Source organism: Anolis carolinensis, chromosome 4, assembly GCF_035594765.1.
Source record: "Anolis carolinensis isolate JA03-04 chromosome 4, rAnoCar3.1.pri, whole genome shotgun sequence".
NCBI classification, from domain to species: domain Eukaryota; kingdom Metazoa; phylum Chordata; class Lepidosauria; order Squamata; family Dactyloidae; genus Anolis; species Anolis carolinensis.
The window spans coordinates 129,876,551-129,894,238 of record NC_085844.1 but is presented as its reverse complement, the minus strand read 5'-3'; the positions used below and the strand labels follow the sequence as shown (position 1 = coordinate 129,894,238).

The 17,688-nt window shown below is 40.6% G+C and overlaps 1 protein-coding gene across 1 annotated transcript in view; it reads left to right on the top strand.

Annotated features, from left to right (window-relative positions):
* Positions 1–17,688, top strand: part of ddr2 (discoidin domain receptor tyrosine kinase 2) — a 53,869-nt gene that overhangs the window by 17,406 nt on the left and 18,775 nt on the right. The window contains exons 3-9 of the mRNA XM_003225460.4: positions 493–595; positions 2,946–3,177; positions 4,538–4,685; positions 5,835–5,931; positions 10,405–10,588; positions 14,034–14,277; positions 16,054–16,116. Coding sequence (XP_003225508.2) covers positions 493–595; positions 2,946–3,177; positions 4,538–4,685; positions 5,835–5,931; positions 10,405–10,588; positions 14,034–14,277; positions 16,054–16,116 — 1,071 coding nt within the window. The remainder of the gene's footprint in view (positions 1–492; positions 596–2,945; positions 3,178–4,537; positions 4,686–5,834; positions 5,932–10,404; positions 10,589–14,033; positions 14,278–16,053; positions 16,117–17,688) is intronic.

Genomic DNA, 17,688 nt, shown 5'->3' with positions numbered 1-17,688 from the left:
CACCCTCTAATTTTGTAATGAGTATTGAAATATTTTTTTCATTGATCGCACAGGCCTAATTAATATATAGGCCTCAGGGTACTAGACCTTCTCTTCCAACTTGCACTTATTACAGGTATAGCTACCCACATCCTCTGACAAAAAAACCAAGCATACCATAGCTTTTGCAGACAGTTACATGAGCTTCCTTACCATCCATTCTAGCAGTCTTAAGTTGAAGATGGAACATAATTCCAGACTTCACCCCCAAACTTTCCCACTAAAAAGCCACCCAAAGTACCTGTTCACCTTGCTCCTGTACACCGAATGCCAGGGACTAACAATATGTCCAGTGTAAAAAACTACATTCTGATCCCCTTGATTTAAAAATGGTGGTCATATTTTTATATACCTAAATAAAAATAATTCTCAAAACAAATTATGATTAAGAGTGGTATTTGACAATGGTGCTCTCTTCTCCTTCCATTTCTCCTCTTCTTTTTCTCTTTGTAGCTATCTGCCGCTACCCATTGGGCATGTCAGGTGGGCATATCCCTGATGAGGACATTTCTGCTTCCAGCCAGTGGTCTGAATCCACAGCAGCCAAATATGGAAGGTAAGAGAGAGTTGTAGTTGGGGTGCCACACCAGGTTACATGAGCTCGCTTACCATCCATCCAGAGAAACTGAGAGATACTAATGCCCTCTTCCCTTTTCAAGTCTTCTGAGTACAATACCATATTAATAATTTTGCTCATTTTTACCCTCAGTGGATTAGAAACCTCCAATTCTAGGAAGGATTTTTAATATATTGACCGAGAAAGCAATTGCTCACTGTCTACACTCAGCTGGCATCAGACGTTGAGATGTTTGGGCTGTTGCTGATACCTAGATGCACTCAGTGCCTTGTCAACTTTCAGAGACTCGGCTGCTGTTTCTTAATGGATCCTATCTCTAACCTGACAACAATCTTGACTGAAAGATGATGAGCCATTGAATCCTCTTTGCTGCTATAAGAGATTCTGGAAGCAGTCCTCAGTTCACTTATTCCCTCCTTTCCTTCCTTTTCTAGATGTGCCTTAGCTTTGCACCAACTGAATATGAAGGAAACTGGAGTTTGCCTTCCAAGAATGCAAGGAAAGCTATTAAGCGCCAAATTAGCCCTGTTTCATGCCAGGTTTCAGGTACTCAATATTAGCAGCAGTAATAAATTGGATTAAAAACATGCCTTCTCAATTAATCACAGTGTCCTTTTGTAATTAACAGTAGCTTCCAATATTGTTCATTGGAAACAACTGGACTTGTGCTTTTAGCTTAGTGCTGTGCAGAGCCCAGTGTGGGTGTGAGACTTAAGAGTTACAATCCAGCCTGGACATTGCTAGTCTGCACAATGCTGAATTAGCAGGACTCCTGCCCTTTTCAGTGTCTGTTCCATGCAGTGATTCCATCTCCTTCAAGCAGCTATGTCCTACAGGAAAGTTCCTTCCAGTGAACTACCACATTAGCTGTTTGTTCTTATTGACTTTCACTTTCCCCAACACCTTAAGGACTCGAAAAGATTTTCAGGACAAAGGGTATACTTCTAAGCAGCCTAGAGATTTTGCCAGTATTTGTGAGTATTGCTGAAGGCTTTCACGACCAGAATCACTGGGGTGTTGTGTGGTTTCCAGGCTGTATGGCCGTGTTCTAGCAGTATTTTCTCCTGATCCTCTGAAGATGCCAGCCACAGATGCAGGTGAAACGTCAAGAGAAAATGCTGCTAGAACGTGGCCATACAGCCCCAAAAATTCACAGCTATCTATTGTTTGTTAAAAATGCCATTTATGCTTAAAAAGCCCAGCTAGATTACTCTTCGAGTCCATCAAGTTTAGCAGTAGCAAGTCAGACTTCTCTCAGGGTGCATCTACATTGTAGAATTAATGCAGTTTGACATCACCTTAACTCCCATTTTTCAGTGCCAAGGAATCTTGGGAGTTGTAGATTGGCTAGCCATCAGCAGAGAAGCATCAGCAGAGAAGACTAAACACCTTGTAAAACGACAACTTCCGTGATTCCATAGCATTGTGTCATGGCAGTTAGAATGGTTTTAAACTGTATTGTAGATGGAGCCTTAGGCCCCTTCCACTGCCATATAATCCAGATTTTCAATGCAAATAATGCCCATTATGTGCTTTGAGCTGGATTATCTGATACACTGCCATATAATCCAGTTCAAAGCGGATAATCTGGATTTTAACTGCCAGTATAGAAGGGGACTTAGAAGCCTGCAAGCAGGCCAGAAAGGTGGTGGCCCTACCTTGCTTCTTGCTTCCAGTATCTGGTGTTTCTAAAACAAATGTTCCTTTCAGTATTTATGTTTAGTAGCCACTGATAGATGACTGTGTATAATCTACATTTACCCTATTTCAGACCGTGATTATACCATTTTATGGTAGGAAGATCCTTTCATTGTTGTTTGGCAAAACTTACTTTGCTCTTATGAATGTATTGTCATCACTTCATTGGGTGATCTTCAGTACTGTGATGTGTGAAGGGAAGAAAATGTGTTTCCGGCTTCCATCTGTACCACAATGCAGGATAGTTCAATCTGTCTACCAGTTGTAGCCAGCTTTATAATTCCCTGAGCTGTCATAGACATGTCTCCCTTTCCATTGCTTAGGCTATTGTCAAGGAGCAAGGACTGGATTGCTTTTTCAGACCTGTGCTGAACAAGTTAGGAAGGCTGTGGTGGTGAATACTGTTGGAACATAGATTGTTGTGGTGGTTAAAGTGGGGAGGAAAAATCAGAAATATTAAAAGTTTATGGAGAAGATGATGTAACATGTGGCAGGTGCTCAAATCAGCTTCCCCAAAGAGTAAAGGAATGAGATGGAGCAACCTAGTTTTGCCTCCAGACCCTCAGAAAATGGAAGGCCATGAATGTCAGCGGTGGGGAGCAACACTTAAATCCACTCTATATTTCTCCAGGCTAGGTTCAGAAGATGGGGATGGTGCGTGGTGTCCTGAGATCCCTGTGGAGCCAGACGACCTGAAGGAGTTTCTGGAAATTGACTTACATGCTCTGCACTTTATCACTCTGGTAGGGACTCAAGGCCGCCATGCAGGAGGCCATGGCAACGAGTTTGCTCCAATGTACAAAATTAATTACAGCCGAGATGGCACCCGCTGGATCTCTTGGCGAAACAGACATGGAAAGCAGGTAAGGTGGTGAGACAAAAAGTTTCTGAGTTAAGTGAATCTAAAACTCACCAGATAGTGATCAAGTCCATGATGATAACTTCCTCCACCCATCACCAACCTGGCTTCAGTGAAAGTTAGGGTGTTCCTAGACCTTTTAAAAATGCATTGGACATTGCTAGGGTTTTTTGAGGCATATGATGGCTGGGAGCATCTGCAATGAAATTCTAGTTTTGACATCAAAATTTATTTGTGAAAGTGTAGCTGTTGGGTTTTGTTGAGAATACATAAGTATTTTTAAATGGAGTATAGTTTGTTCACAATTCTATTCTTTGCTGATCACTGTCCATTACTTCTGCTGAAGAACAATCTCCAAGCTGATATGTTCTTATTGTTAATCATAAGGAAGAAACTTACTTAATTGGGCCCCAACAGATAATAAATAATAATAATAATAATAATAATAATAATAATAATAGACATTGACAAAATTACAATCTGCCAACTGCAAAAGGCCACCCTACTGGGATCTGCATGCATCATCCGAAAATACATCACACAGTCCTAGACACTTGGGAAGTGTTCGACTTGTGATTTTGTGATATGAAATCCAGCATATCTGTCTTGTTTGCTGTGTCATAATAAAATAATAATAATAATAATACAGTAGAGTCTCGCTTATCCAACATAAATGGGCCGGCAGAACATTGGATAAGTGAAAATGTTAGATAATTAAGGAAGGATTAAGGAAAAGCCTATTAAACATCAAATTATGTTATGCTTTTACAAATTAAGCACCAAAACATCATGTTTTACAACAAATTGACAGAAAAAGCAGTTCAATACACGGTAACATTACATAGTAAATGCTGTATTTATGAAGTTAGCACCAAAATGTCGCAGTGTATTGAAAACATTGATTACAAAAACATTTTACTACTAAAAATTGACTACAAATAAAGCTAGAATTGCATAAAATGAACTTACAGTAACAACATTCCTTCCTTCCTGGATCAATCTGTGTATGTGCAAGATTGTATGAGATCACATATGACCATTCAAAGAACTACAATTACAGGATAGTTACCTGTCTTTCTCCTGGTCTAGTATCAAGGAGTAAAGCATTCTTAGCACTCTGTCAAACTTCAAACCTCATGCATTGAAAGAAGTCACAACAGTGAAAACTAGATTAAATTTGTAGTGGAACTGAGCTAAGTAGAAAAATCTTATTTGTGTAAGTTTAGCAGCCAGGGGGCACTCTTAGTATAACAGTGACTAACCACCCTAGAGCTCAAGTGTGTTCTCCATGCTTTTAACTCCTCTCCAGCTATTTGCTGACCAGCAGACATTTCATTTCTCATTGTATGTGTGTCTGCCTCCAGGTCCTTGATGGAAACACCAACCCATATGACATTGTTCTCAAGGACTTGGAGCCACCCATCATTGGTCGATTCATACGCTTTATCCCTGTGACTGACCACTCCTCAAATGTCTGCCTCAGAGTCGAACTCTATGGTTGTATCTGGCTGGGTATGTACATAGCACATATGCATTCTGAATACAAATGCAATATGCTCAAATACTATGATTAGGACCCTTCCACACAGCCATATAACTCAGAATATCAAGGCAGATAATCCACAGTATCTGAGTATCTGAGTCTACACTGCCATATAATCCAGTTCAATGTGGATTTTATACTGCTGTGTGAAAGGGGCCTTAGTAATGAGATTAAACTGCTAAAATAAAATCAAACAGCATTTCCTCCCTTGACTTTTCTTTAACACAACTCCTTCTCTGCAAGCTGCTATTTGCTGTGAAAGGAAGAAACAGCAGTTGCTACATGGATACCAGTCTTTTTCTATTTGGATAATAGCAGCCTGGGAGAGCAACCTGAGCAGGGAAATTGGTCCTCCACTCTGTATTTCAGTGTCACTGCTCTGATCCAAAAGTTTCCACAACCGCTCTTAGGGTTTGCCTACCTGGGCAAAATCCTTCATTAGATCAGAAGTTGGTCCTAAATGACATCCAGGAACTTCAGGTCCATAATATGGGGTAAAACCAGTTAACCTGGTTTTATCCCATGCTAGCTAAGTCTGGGAACACTTCAGAGTTTTGGTGAAACTCTGGAGCAGCCTCACACTTTAGGGTGAGTGTGACATCTGGACTAGTTCTAATCTAAACTGGTTCACTGTATACACTGTCTGGTGCCTCATCCTCTATTCATAAGTAAAGGAACAGATCAGGCCCATATCACTTTCTTGTTGCCTCAAGAGATACTATGGAGCTCTAGGCACCTTTGCTGACATAATCTCCATCCTTCTATTCTGGATCAGCCTTGAATTAAAGGGGACATGTAGATGACTTTGCATTAATGGGGAAAGGGAGATAAGCTGATGTGTGTGTGTGTGTGTGCACATTTACTCTTCATGAAGGAGAAAGTATTGAAGAAACCAACAGTTTAGTCCTGGGTTTTCTCTGCAAACACAGTAAGCTAGAGTTAAAACTGCTGTCGCTTATGACTGATATGTCAGAATTAGATCATAGGTAATATTCCTAATTATGCAGCTGGATCTATTCCCAACCTCAGGTTGGCTCTATGTTTGTGGGCATCTCTCCAGATCTGTGTTCTCACTAACAGCAAAAGAGTAAAAATAACTCTGTTCTATCCCTTTACAGATGGGCTTGTTTCATACAGTGCTCCAGCAGGACAGCAGTTGGTTCTACCTGGTGGAATTGTGATTTACCTGAATGATTCAATCTATGATGGTTACAGGTGGGTTCAACATTATCATGTGGCTAGAAAAGATTCAGGTGTGGACAGAGGGAGATCTTTAGGCCATAGGTGAAGGTACCTGGCAATCTAGTTGACTCAAGGATGATTATAATATATTCAAGTGGAAATAAACCAAAAAAGGCAAAAAACATATTCTCCAGAATATTTGTTTATAGCTGTCATAAGGTTTGGTAGCCTTCTGTGCTGTTTTATATTTAGATCTCTGCATCCAGAGCAACAGCTGGTTTCCTACTCAAACTTTGGTGTTCAATGGAACAAATAAAATCAGTGCCGAGCCTTTTATAGAAATGTGGTATATTTGTATAATTTGTTAGACATTTGACAGTTATTGGGTGTCTGATAGACATCTGAAATATTTTGGGAATATGATGGTTCTGTTTTCTGAAAATAGATTGATTCCTCAGGTCTTAACGGAAAAATTGTTAATGTATGTTTAGTATCTTAAAGGCTAGAAACATGCAGTGCCATAGTTTGACTTTTTAGCAGATTGTATCTTATTGTATGAACTTGCCGGGCCAGAGATCCTCAGGAGACGCCCTTCTCTCATTCCCACTGCCATTGCAAGCACAGTTGGTGAGGATGTGAGAGAGGGCCTTCTCGGTGGCTGCCCCTAGGCTCTGGAACTCCTCTTCCCAGGGAAGTCAGAATGGCTCCTCCCTGCTGTCCTTCCAGGGCAGGCCAAAACCTTTCTTTTCAGAAAGGCTCTTAAAGAAGAAAGATTTAAAGACTGAGTCAGGGAGTGCTGTAGAGTATTTGATTATTTAACAGATTTAAGTGTTTTAAGGGATTTTAATTGACTGGTTTGTTTAATTCTATTTTAATATTTGTATGTTGTGGATTTTTAATGTTGTGAGCCGCTTTGCATCTCAATCAAGATAAAAGCGGAAGTCAAGAATGACAAGGACCCTGACCCCCCTACCCTTATTACCCCTTTCCCCCTCGCTTTCTACCACCCCCTCCCTACCCCCCATCCTTTCTTCCCCCCCATACTTTCCTAACCCACTAAAGTGGATTTTATTGTTATTTTCAAAATTTAATAAAAATAAATAAATAAATAAAAAAGATAAAAGCGGGATGATGAGAATAATAATAATATAGTAATAATAATATCAACAACAGCAACCAGTTTCCTAGCAATTTATTTACATTTTTTCTTGTCTTTGTTGATTTCTTGTACTTCTTGCCCAGTTCTGTCTATGGCAGTTGAACTATTCTTTCCTGTTAAACCCCTGCCTACATGAATGCTGTCTCTCTCCCCCTGGATAACTCAGTTTAAAGCCCTCCTGATCAGATTTGTGAGACTTGTAGCGAAAACGTTCCTGCCTACCTCTGTGAGATAAAAGCTATCCCTTGCTAGAAATTCAACTTCATTCACCCTCAGACCATGGTCCAAGAAGACACATCGTTCCTGGTGGCACCGTCTGTGAAGCCAGTTATTCAGTTCTGTTATTCTTCTCTCCCTTTGTCAAGGGTCAGACGCCAACTGAGAGCAAAATATAGTTTATTTAAGTAACAACTCAAAAATAGCTCAGTAAATTGTAAGAGGCTTAAAACACTTAATCTTCAGTGTTATTAAGCAGTCAAAACAGAAAAAATGCCAAAAACATGAACTGGCATATAATCCGGATTAACCAGAGATATAATCCAGATTTAACATAAAGTACTTGAACTCAGCCCAAAGCCCCAAAACCTTTCCCAAAATCCAGGAGTACAGCAGTGATTCCAAACTGAGGCAAAAACCCAAACCGGGTTAAAAAGCTATTCGCCGAAAGTGGCACAAACAAACAGAACTGGAAAACGCTGAGGAGTTAGCGGCAAGCCGCTGCAAAAACGGAAGCCAGGCCAGGAGCCAAAGGAGCGTAGCGTTGTAGCAAAGTTGAGCCGGTCCGAAGTCGGGTTAAGGGAACAGCGTCAGGGTCGGGAATGAAGCCAGCAGTCAGCAACGGCAGACAGCCACGGAGATGAGAATGATGACAAGCCGAGTTTGGGAGCGAAGAGATAAGCCAAGTCGAGATTCAGTCCAAGGTCCAAAGGGTGAAGTCGTCACAAGAAGGTCCACATCAAGGGATGGCACAAAAAGCCAAGACAACAAAGGCGAACAGCAGCTAATGCAAAATAATAATAATAGTGCAGTCCAGGAAAACCCACACAATTCCAGCCCTCTGTTGAAGAATAACCCAGAGCAAACTTACATCTGTTGCAAAGTCCCAAGCCAGTCTTCAGACTCACGTACAGGAAACCCAATGGCACCCAGCAACACCTTGCCACACGCAAAGAACAGTGGCCAAAAATCCCCAATTTATTTAGGTTTCCTTGGGCATCCAAATTTCTAACGCCCTAGGGTCAGGTGTCCCAAGTTCCTCATCAGAATCTGAGCTCCAAACAGCCAACGCCCTAGGATCAGGCGTCCCAAGCTCCTCATCAGAATCAACATCATCCTGCCCACACCCAACTCTGTCCACACCTGTGGAACTACCCTCATTTCTCCAGGTAGATCATGTGGGATCTGCTTCTGAAGATACCCAAGCCTCTCCAACATCCACAGCCTCCATGGACCCAGATTCCTCCCCAAGATCCTCCGGAGCCCGTGCCCAATCTATGCCAACTTCCTCCGTCACCACCAGTTCCTCAGCATCCATTTCCAGCTCAAGATCCCCTCCCAAGTCCCCACATGAATCCTCCTCGGAAGACTCCCCATCAATCTCCCTGATTCTCTTCCTGTGTAAATCTTCCAGCGAGCCCTCCTCGCGAGGGTTCTTCCTTCCTCTCCTGATCTCTCCATTATCACTCACAGCCTCAGAAGACTCATTCACAACACCCTTCCTTGGCCAACTGGAAGGAGAGATGAAATGATAACCAAGGGCCTTATCACATTTGGATATAATCCATTTATATCAGTATGCATCCCATATTTTTTAGGACTGGATGCATACTGTTATTGAGATGGGACATATACTCTTCTCACCACACCTGATTATTATGATTCTTTTGATTTGAAAATACTGCGCTTTGACTCACCACACCATGGAAGGCTGGCTCCTCCCAGTTCATTCAAAACACCCCCTACCTTTTAAAAAGGTAGTATTTAAAAAACAACGATTAGAATTCCGTCTGCAAATCCATTTCCACAATGCTTTGCATATGGATTATGACAGAATACTGACGTAAAATGTCATGTAATGGGACCAGTTCGAAATCATTCTCAAACAGTCTCAGAAATGGAGTATTTCCTAATGTGATAAGGTCCCTAGGCATCAAGGGTCTTCAGCTTCCTGCTCATTAGCTTGTAATCCTGTGTGATCTCTCAAAGGCTGTATCTTGCATTGTTATTGCTTCTGTGGGCTTGATAAGCCTTGTCAACCTCTCTATTACAACTTGATTTTTGCTCTGGAGACAGCACACATCCTATCAGGTCTGCAGACCAGTGTTTCTGTTCCCCTTAGCAGGAAGTCCCCTGCTTCTACCATAGGTCTTCTTGGAGGTTTAGCCTCTGGGAGGAGTCATGGAGAAGACCTTCTTTCTTGGCTTCACCAACTGAGCTTGAAAAAGCAGTGAACCATGTGAAGTGTCTGCTAAACAATCTTAGAGCTCATGGGCCCATAAAGAGAGATATGATCCTTCAAATAACCCAAATCAAAGATGTACAGATATTTATAGGTCAAAACCAGCACTCTGAATTTTTCATAGAAACAACTAGCTAAACAGTGGAGCTGTTGCAACAAGGGAGTTATGTTTTTTATGTAGCCAGTTCCATTTAAGAACTTGACTACAGGTAATTATCCTAAAGAACACACTCAACCAGGGTTGAGGAATCATATGGGATTATTTCAATGGGATTTGAGAGGCTACAGCTGAGAGCAACATTTGGTAAAAGCCCATTATGCATCTTGAACTACTGTATATACATGGATCTCGTTTTTTTCACAAGTTGTCTTTTGTGAAGAATATAATACTACATTTAAAATATCATAAAAGCTTTCCCATCCCCCAGCTTTTTTTTCGTGTCAGGAGCAACTGGAGTTGCTTCTGGAGTGAGAGAATTGGCCGTCTGCAAGGACGTTGCCCAGGGGACGCCCAGATGTTTTGATGTTTTACCATCCTTGTGGGAGGCTTCTCTCATGTCCCCGCATGGAGCTGGAGCTGATAGAGGGAGCTCATCCTCGCTCTCCCCGGGTGGGATTCGAACCTGGCAGCCTTCAGGTCAGCAACCCAACCTTCAAGTCACAAGACTTTTATCCCCTAGGCCACCAGAGGCTCAGCTAAACCAAGTGTACTAAGACCCCATATATAGACTCACTGTAGTCATTGACTCAGCTTCTATCATTTCGATTAAGGAGACCATAATCAGTCTAATTGTTGCCAAATTGAACAAAGATACTTGCTAAAATTCATGCTGGCAAGTATTGTTACTTATTGTGTCATTTTGTTTCATTCTCATTTGCCTTCCACTAGCATGACAGAAGGACTAGGACAGCTGACTGACGGGGTTTCAGGCCTAGATGATTTCATCCAGACCCATGAATACCATGTATGGCCTGGTTACGACTACGTTGGCTGGCGCAATGAGAGCACCAACAATGGCTATGTGGAAATCACATTTGAATTTGACCGGATCCGAAACTTTACTACTATGAAGGTTGGTTGACTTGCTCCTATGTTCTCGTGAAGTATCAAATCACTGGTATTGCATGCGGGCCAGTTTTGTTGGTGTGGTATAGTATTTGTTGCACCTTTTCCTCCTCATATCACTGTCTATGCTGACGTAGGCTTAGTGCAGGATTCTGGCTTGAATAAACAGTTACATTGTTTTGTAGAGATGCATGACAAAGTTATAAATGTTGCATAAAAACATTTATACTTATAGTACTTGAACTATGTGACGATATTGCTATAGTTATTTTGAAGTTTGTCTTATGAGTAGCATGAGGGGAAATGAGAAAATACCATGCTCAGATAGCGAGGAGGAAAAGTTGCTCGAAGGGCCGGTGGAGGAAATGGAGGTAAATAGCTCCCAGTAGTCTGTTGTGCCTACCACAGCAACTGCTGAAGATGCGCCCTCAGCTGAAGCAAAGATTACAGCCATCCAAGCAAGCTCCAGTGAGTGAAGCTAAAGCACATCTGAGCAAGCTACAGAAGGGTTAAACATACCCACGCCTTTAGAGTGTCTACAGAAGGCAGGGACCGTAGGTCTCATAGGTTAGCTTAAAAATGTTCATTATTCAGGCAACAGCTGAAACCTTGAGATATAAATCTGCTCAGTGGTCAGACTTCCTCCCTGCCGACAAAGTTGTTATCTAACTTGAGCCCAAGCCCATTTGTTCCTGACCTTGGATCTGACTTTGTTGCTTTTCTGGCTTGACTTCAAAGGAATTCTGTCTTCTGCTTCTTGGACTTTGGATCTTGGCAGTGGCTCACACATCTCTACTTGTTGTTTGTATTTCATGCTTCTGACTTCGGATCTAAGTTGTGGACCTGTCCACTTGACTTTCAAGAGCTCCTTTATTAGACTGTTGATTTTGGTTGGCATACTTGTTTCTGTTGTTTCTTTGGACTGAGCTTCTGATAAAGCAGGCATGTTTATGGCAACATTGTTCTTGAAGAAAAATACATTGCAATCTCTACTAAAGAGTGTCCCAATTTAAGAGCATTTTGAGTTAAGATCTGTCATTCGGCCCATATTTTACTTTGACATAAGAGCAACACTTTGAGTTAAGGACTAGCGCCAAAGAAAGTGCTAGTGCGAGAGTACAGGGCTTTAGGGCTTCAAGGGAGTAGCTTCCATGCCTTGTGTCTCCGTGCCTCATGATTGTGTCTGCTTTAGGAGATTGTTGTCTGCTTTGCTCTTGTCTGCTTTGTGGAACTTTGGGTTAGTTGATTTTGTGTGGGTTTTATTCCTGATATGTTTGGTTTCATGAAGAGGTAGAGACAGAGAAAGCAAGAGAGGGAGGGAGGCTGGAATGATGAAGAAAATGATGCTTCTGCCTTTGTGCTTCCTTGCCACAACTTCATGCTTCTATCTTTTTAAAGTTGATATTTCTTTTTTATTGTGAATGTGGATGTACATTGATGCATTATTTGTTATTTATAGAGTACATTCAGTTTGAGATAAGAGCCTTTTGAGTTAGGAGCTTGGTCATGGACCAAATTAAACTCCTAAGTCAAGGTATCACTGTTTTCCACATGGTCCTCTCCAGTCCAACCATACTTTTCACTAATTGTTTTGGGCCCCAGTCCATTAAGACATCCTCTTGTAAAGTCTTATTCCAGCAAATGGAAACTAGATGTATCTCATTCATTTCAAGTAGGTTTGTGGAAGAGAACTTTCCTAATGGCTTTCTCACTCAGCTTGTATTAATGGCACCCCAGATTTGTTAAGCCAAATTCCACTTAATGAAGTTCCCCAAGTAAAATTAATGACAACTTTAATATTTTGCTCTCCTATTACCTTAAATGTTTAAAAGAACCCTTATTATCCTAGATTCCTAAGAAAGAAAAGGCATCTGTTTAATGTGAGAGTTATTGTGTAATATTACATAGCCCTTTCAAATATCTGGTCTATTAGTAACGGAATGCAGAAGCACTAAATCTGCTTATCAAAAGTCAGTTTCCTTGGAGTTAAACCCTTTTCAACAAGGCAACTAACCCCATCTCTTTAAAGACTTTTCTGTTCCTGAAAGAAACTTTCTGCGTAATACTGCAGGGGCTTGTTTCTATATAGATGGTTTTAAATTTGAGATTTCTTTCTTGATCTTTTTTTGTTTACTATACAGATTGCTGAATAAATTGTTTAGTAATTTCCTGGAGATAATGTTTCACAGTTTGCCATGTTTTTTTATCTCCTTTTAGCTCCTTATAGATTTATTTATTATTATTTATTTATTTACAGTAATTATATTCCATCCTTCTCACTCCAAAGGGGACTCAAGGCAGATCACAGAACATAAATATACAGCAAACATTCAATGCAGTTTATACACAGACAAGACAGACAATTGTACATAGAAGGGGGTATATATAGGGCTTGGGCTGTGGCGCAGGCAGGAGAGCAGCTGCAATGAATCACTCTGACCAGGAGGTCATGAGTTCGAGGCCTGCTCAGAGCCTATGTTTGTCCTGTCTTTGTTCTATGTTAAAAGGCATTGAATGTTTGCCTATATGTGTAATGTGATCCGCCCTGAGTCCCTTCGGGGTGAGAAGGGCGGAATATAAATGCTGTAAATAAATAAATAAATACATATAGGCTCTCTTCCCCCCCCCCCCCCCCCACATCTTTTGTCATCTTGGAGGCTTGTGCATGGATCTGGCCAGGGAGGGGGGGGGGTAGTGTCGCTCCATCTTCCTGCAGAAGAGCTTTTTGTTTGTAAACTTCCTCCTTTTTTTTGGTCAGTACCTATATATCTACTTACATTTTTTTGCTTTGGAACCACTAGGTTGGTGGAAGCTGGGCTAATGGCCAGGAGCTCACCCTGACCTAGGCTTCGAACTGTCAATTTTGGATTGATAAGATTTTACTGCAGCTGGTGGTTTAACCAGCTGTTCTAAAGCCCAGCCCTAGATGTTGTTTTGCTTATATTTCTTCTAAAAACAGGTCTATGCATATCTGGATAGGTATCTTAAGACACTGAGGCCGCTTCCACACAGCTGTATAAAATCCACATTGAACTGGATTATATGCACTGTGGACTCAGATTACCCAGTTCAAAGCAGATATTGTGGATTATCTGCCTTGATATTCTGGGTTATATGGTTGTGCGGAAGGGCCCTGACTAACCTCTTAACCACTAGGCTAACCTGGCAGGACAGTAAGTATATACACAAATCCAGACTAGAGAAATCCCTGTCTTGTGCTTAATTGTTTTATGGGAATTGTTCAGATCAGGAGCAAAAATGGAAATAAAAGGTGTGTGAGGTCTCTATCAAAAATATTCTGTCACACGATCACTTTTTTCTTTATGTCAAAAACCTAAGCCTGGAAAAGCTTCACCTATTCATTTTGTACAGCAGCAGAAGTTACCAAAAACAAGCAACTTTAATTGGAGCATTGCATTGGACTCAGACCATGTTCTCTTTCTCCTGTGCAGGTTCATTGCAACAACATGTTTGACAAAGGAGTGAAGATTTTCAAGGAGGTGCAATGCCATTTCCGTTCTGATTCAAATGAATGGGAGCCCAACCCCATCTCCTCGGTGCTGGTGTTAGACGATGTGAACCCCAGCGCCCGCTTCGTCACTGTGCCCTTACTCCATCATATGGCCAATGCTATCAAATGTCAGTTCTACTTTGCTGACACATGGATGATGTTCAGTGAGATCACCTTCCAGTCAGGTATGGAAACACAATGATGGATTCTGTAACTGTGCTAGTTGTGTAATGTTGGTGAGGTTAGACAGCAGTTCAGATGTGCATCTCAAGCAGTGTTTGGCCTTCCCAGCGGTGTCATCTGAGATCCTTTAACTGAAATAGCCAATAGGTGAATTTGGGACCTTTTGCATGAAAAATAAGTTCTCTGAATTTTTATTTTTCCTATAAAACACTGATTTAAATCCAGTTCTTAGTCCCATCTACAGTAGATCTATTTAATCAGTGAGAAATTGGTAAATCAACCCATATATATGTTAATTGATTGAATGGGGCTTTTCTAGTTGGATTTAACAGGAATTGGGCTTTATACTGAATCCAGTTACACCAGTCTATGGCCCTTTCTACACTGCCATATAATCCAAATTATCAAAGCAGATAATCCACATTATCCGATTTGAACTGGATTATATGGGTCTACACAGCCATATAATCCAGTTCAAAGCAGATAATCTGGATTTTATATGGCAGTGTAGAAGGGACCTATATAGCCCAGGGTTGTTTCAAACAGAAACTCTTAAGTAGTTTCAGTTAGAAGAGAGTCTTTGGTTTGAGATAGCAGGTATGCCACACATCAGGGCTGTAGCCAAGGAGCCTGATTTCTAAATTATTTTGCATTATGGAATGACTCTTCATGATTCACTAAAAAAAGTTTCAACCCCCCTCCCAAATTTTTTTTCAGGCTATGGCCCTGCCACACATCCACCTTATGCATCGAAACGTTCCTTACAGTTGAGCTGTGAGCTCTCCTTTAGGATATCCCTCTTGAGTTTTTCATCCCCATGTAATATGGCAGTCAGGAGATTTGGAACTGCCATACATGCCAGATAGCTTATGAGAAACTAGGGAGATTATAAATTGTATAGACATGTGTATTTGACAAAATGGGTACAGTGAATAGGATCATGCCCTCCTCACCCCTGCCACACATGCCATATGTGCAATTGTAATCATGTCTAAAATGGCATTATGTGCAAACACTACACTGCACATAGATTATGATTACAGGATGAACAATTATGGCTAGGTTTGACTATACAGGGAAATGGCACAGTTAGTGAACCAGTTTGCTTAAGAGTGCATTTTACTATTCGATTCTCCAATCACATCCTCTCATGAAGAGGCAAAACTTAGTTAAGGTCAGGTCTTTCATGTTATAGTTGCTTCCAGATTGTATCTCTGTAATGTATGTTGTCTGAAGCCCATTCTACACTACCATATAAAATCCAGATTATCTGCTTTGACCTGGATTATATGACAGTGTAGGCTCATATAATCCACTTCAATCAGATAATGTGGATTATCTGATTTGATACTTGGGGCTATATGGCAGTGTAGAAGTGGCCTGAGGCAGCCATGGGAAACTAATTGGTCCAGAATGATATGTGGGAGGATGTACTATAGAATGCCAGTTGTTTCTGGCATTAAAGATTCTTTTGTAGCCATAAGGGCATGAGGACCAGTACTTTCGTCTGCACTCAGCTTTCAAGGTCCTTTCTATTGTTACATTCCACTACTAGAAGCTCATTAGGGACAAAAGAAAGGACTGTATTCATCATAGGATCATAGCAATTTGAGATGCTGGCGTTATCTCTGCTTTGGAGCACATGTCCAGACTTTATTGTCTCATAGTGTACCTGAGAAAATCAGCTTAAAATAAATTGTGCACTTTCAAAAATCAAGATATATACTCCCTTTTGTTGCTTATGTAAATAATACCTTCTCTTCTTCTTCTTTTGTTAGATGCTGCCATGTACAACAATTCTGGAGCCATTCCTGAATCTTCAGTGACTCCCACCACTTATGGTATGAATGATATATTTTATTAGGTTGGGATGTGGACCATATTACAAGTGATTTAATTAGAATATTAATTGAATATCCTAGTCAATGTTGTATAATCATTCCAAAAGAGAATTAAAATAATTTCAACATGGCAGTGCCGGTGGCTCAATGAGTTAAGCCCTTGTGCCAGCAGGACTGCTGACCAAAAGGTTGGCAGTTGGAATCTGAGGAGCAGGGTGAGCTCCCGTCTGTCAGCTCCAGCTTCCCATGCGGAGACATGAGAGAAGTCCCCACATGAATTAAACACTTAAATGTTCCGTATCTGCATTAAAGGTTTTCTATCTGCTTTATTCTACTTTTATAACTTTTTCTTTCTGTCTTCCCCATTCCTCTAGCCTCTTTCTCCAATTCTGCCTCTATTCTTGGCCTTTTCTCATGCCTTTCTTACCTCTGTAAGAAAACCCAACCTCCTTTTTGAGAACCAGACTTCTAGACAAGAGCTTCTAGCCACTGCTTAGGCTTAGGCTTTTTTACTACGTAGAGGTAAGTGAAAAGTTACTTTTTAGAATGCAGCTCCTAGAATTCCTTTGCTACCATGGTCTAATGTCATACTGGCTTGAGGATTCTGAAAGTTGTGGATTTTAAGAGCCCTTCCATGCAGCCATATAACCCAGAATATCAAGGCAGAAAATCCTACAATATCAGCTTTGAACTGGGTTATCTGAGTCCACACTGCCATATATTCCAATTCAAAGCAGATAAAGTGGGATTTTATTCAGCTGTGTGGAAGGGGCCTAAGATCTGATAAAATGATAACTATATAGTTGAGTTTGTTCTCTTTCCTTCTTTCCTTCCTTTCTGCTTTCCTTTTTAAACTATTAAAAGATCATGAACATGTTTTATTTATTTATCTCATTTATTTGATATTTTTATACAATGGTCTAACCTTGAAAACCTTAGAGTAGCTTAAAAATCAGATAAAACAAATGAAAAACACCAAAAACACCTTCTAAAACACACAGGTGACAGGTAAGGTATAAGATATATGAGTGCCCTTGGGGATGAGAAGGGTGGGGTATAAATGTCGCTAATAAATAAATAAATAATAAAATAATCCAACACTGAAATATCTCACATGCCTGAGTAAATAAAAGGCCCCTTCTACACTGCCATATTATCCAGATTATCAAATCAGATAATCCACATTATCTGCTTTGGATTATGTGAGTCGACACTTGTCATATAATCCAGTTGAAGGCAGATAATCTGGATTTTATATGACAGTGCAGAAGTGGCCTGAGTCGTTAAAGTCTTTAAAGTTATAAACCAGCACCTTTCCTAGATTGCACAGATAATTCGTGCAGTGCAGATTTGTGGTTGTCACAAGTATAATATCAAGTTATTATTTGATACATAAATTGGTATCTTTCAAAATTAAAAGAGGAAGTATTTTTAATTTGGGATGGTTAAGAAGCCACTTACAAGTAGATATAATAGGCATTTAATAGGTGATGTAGTATTTATTTATTATTTTCCAGAGTTCACGCAACGTCAGTCGTCATAGATGTAATGCTACCTAAAAGCAACCAGCAG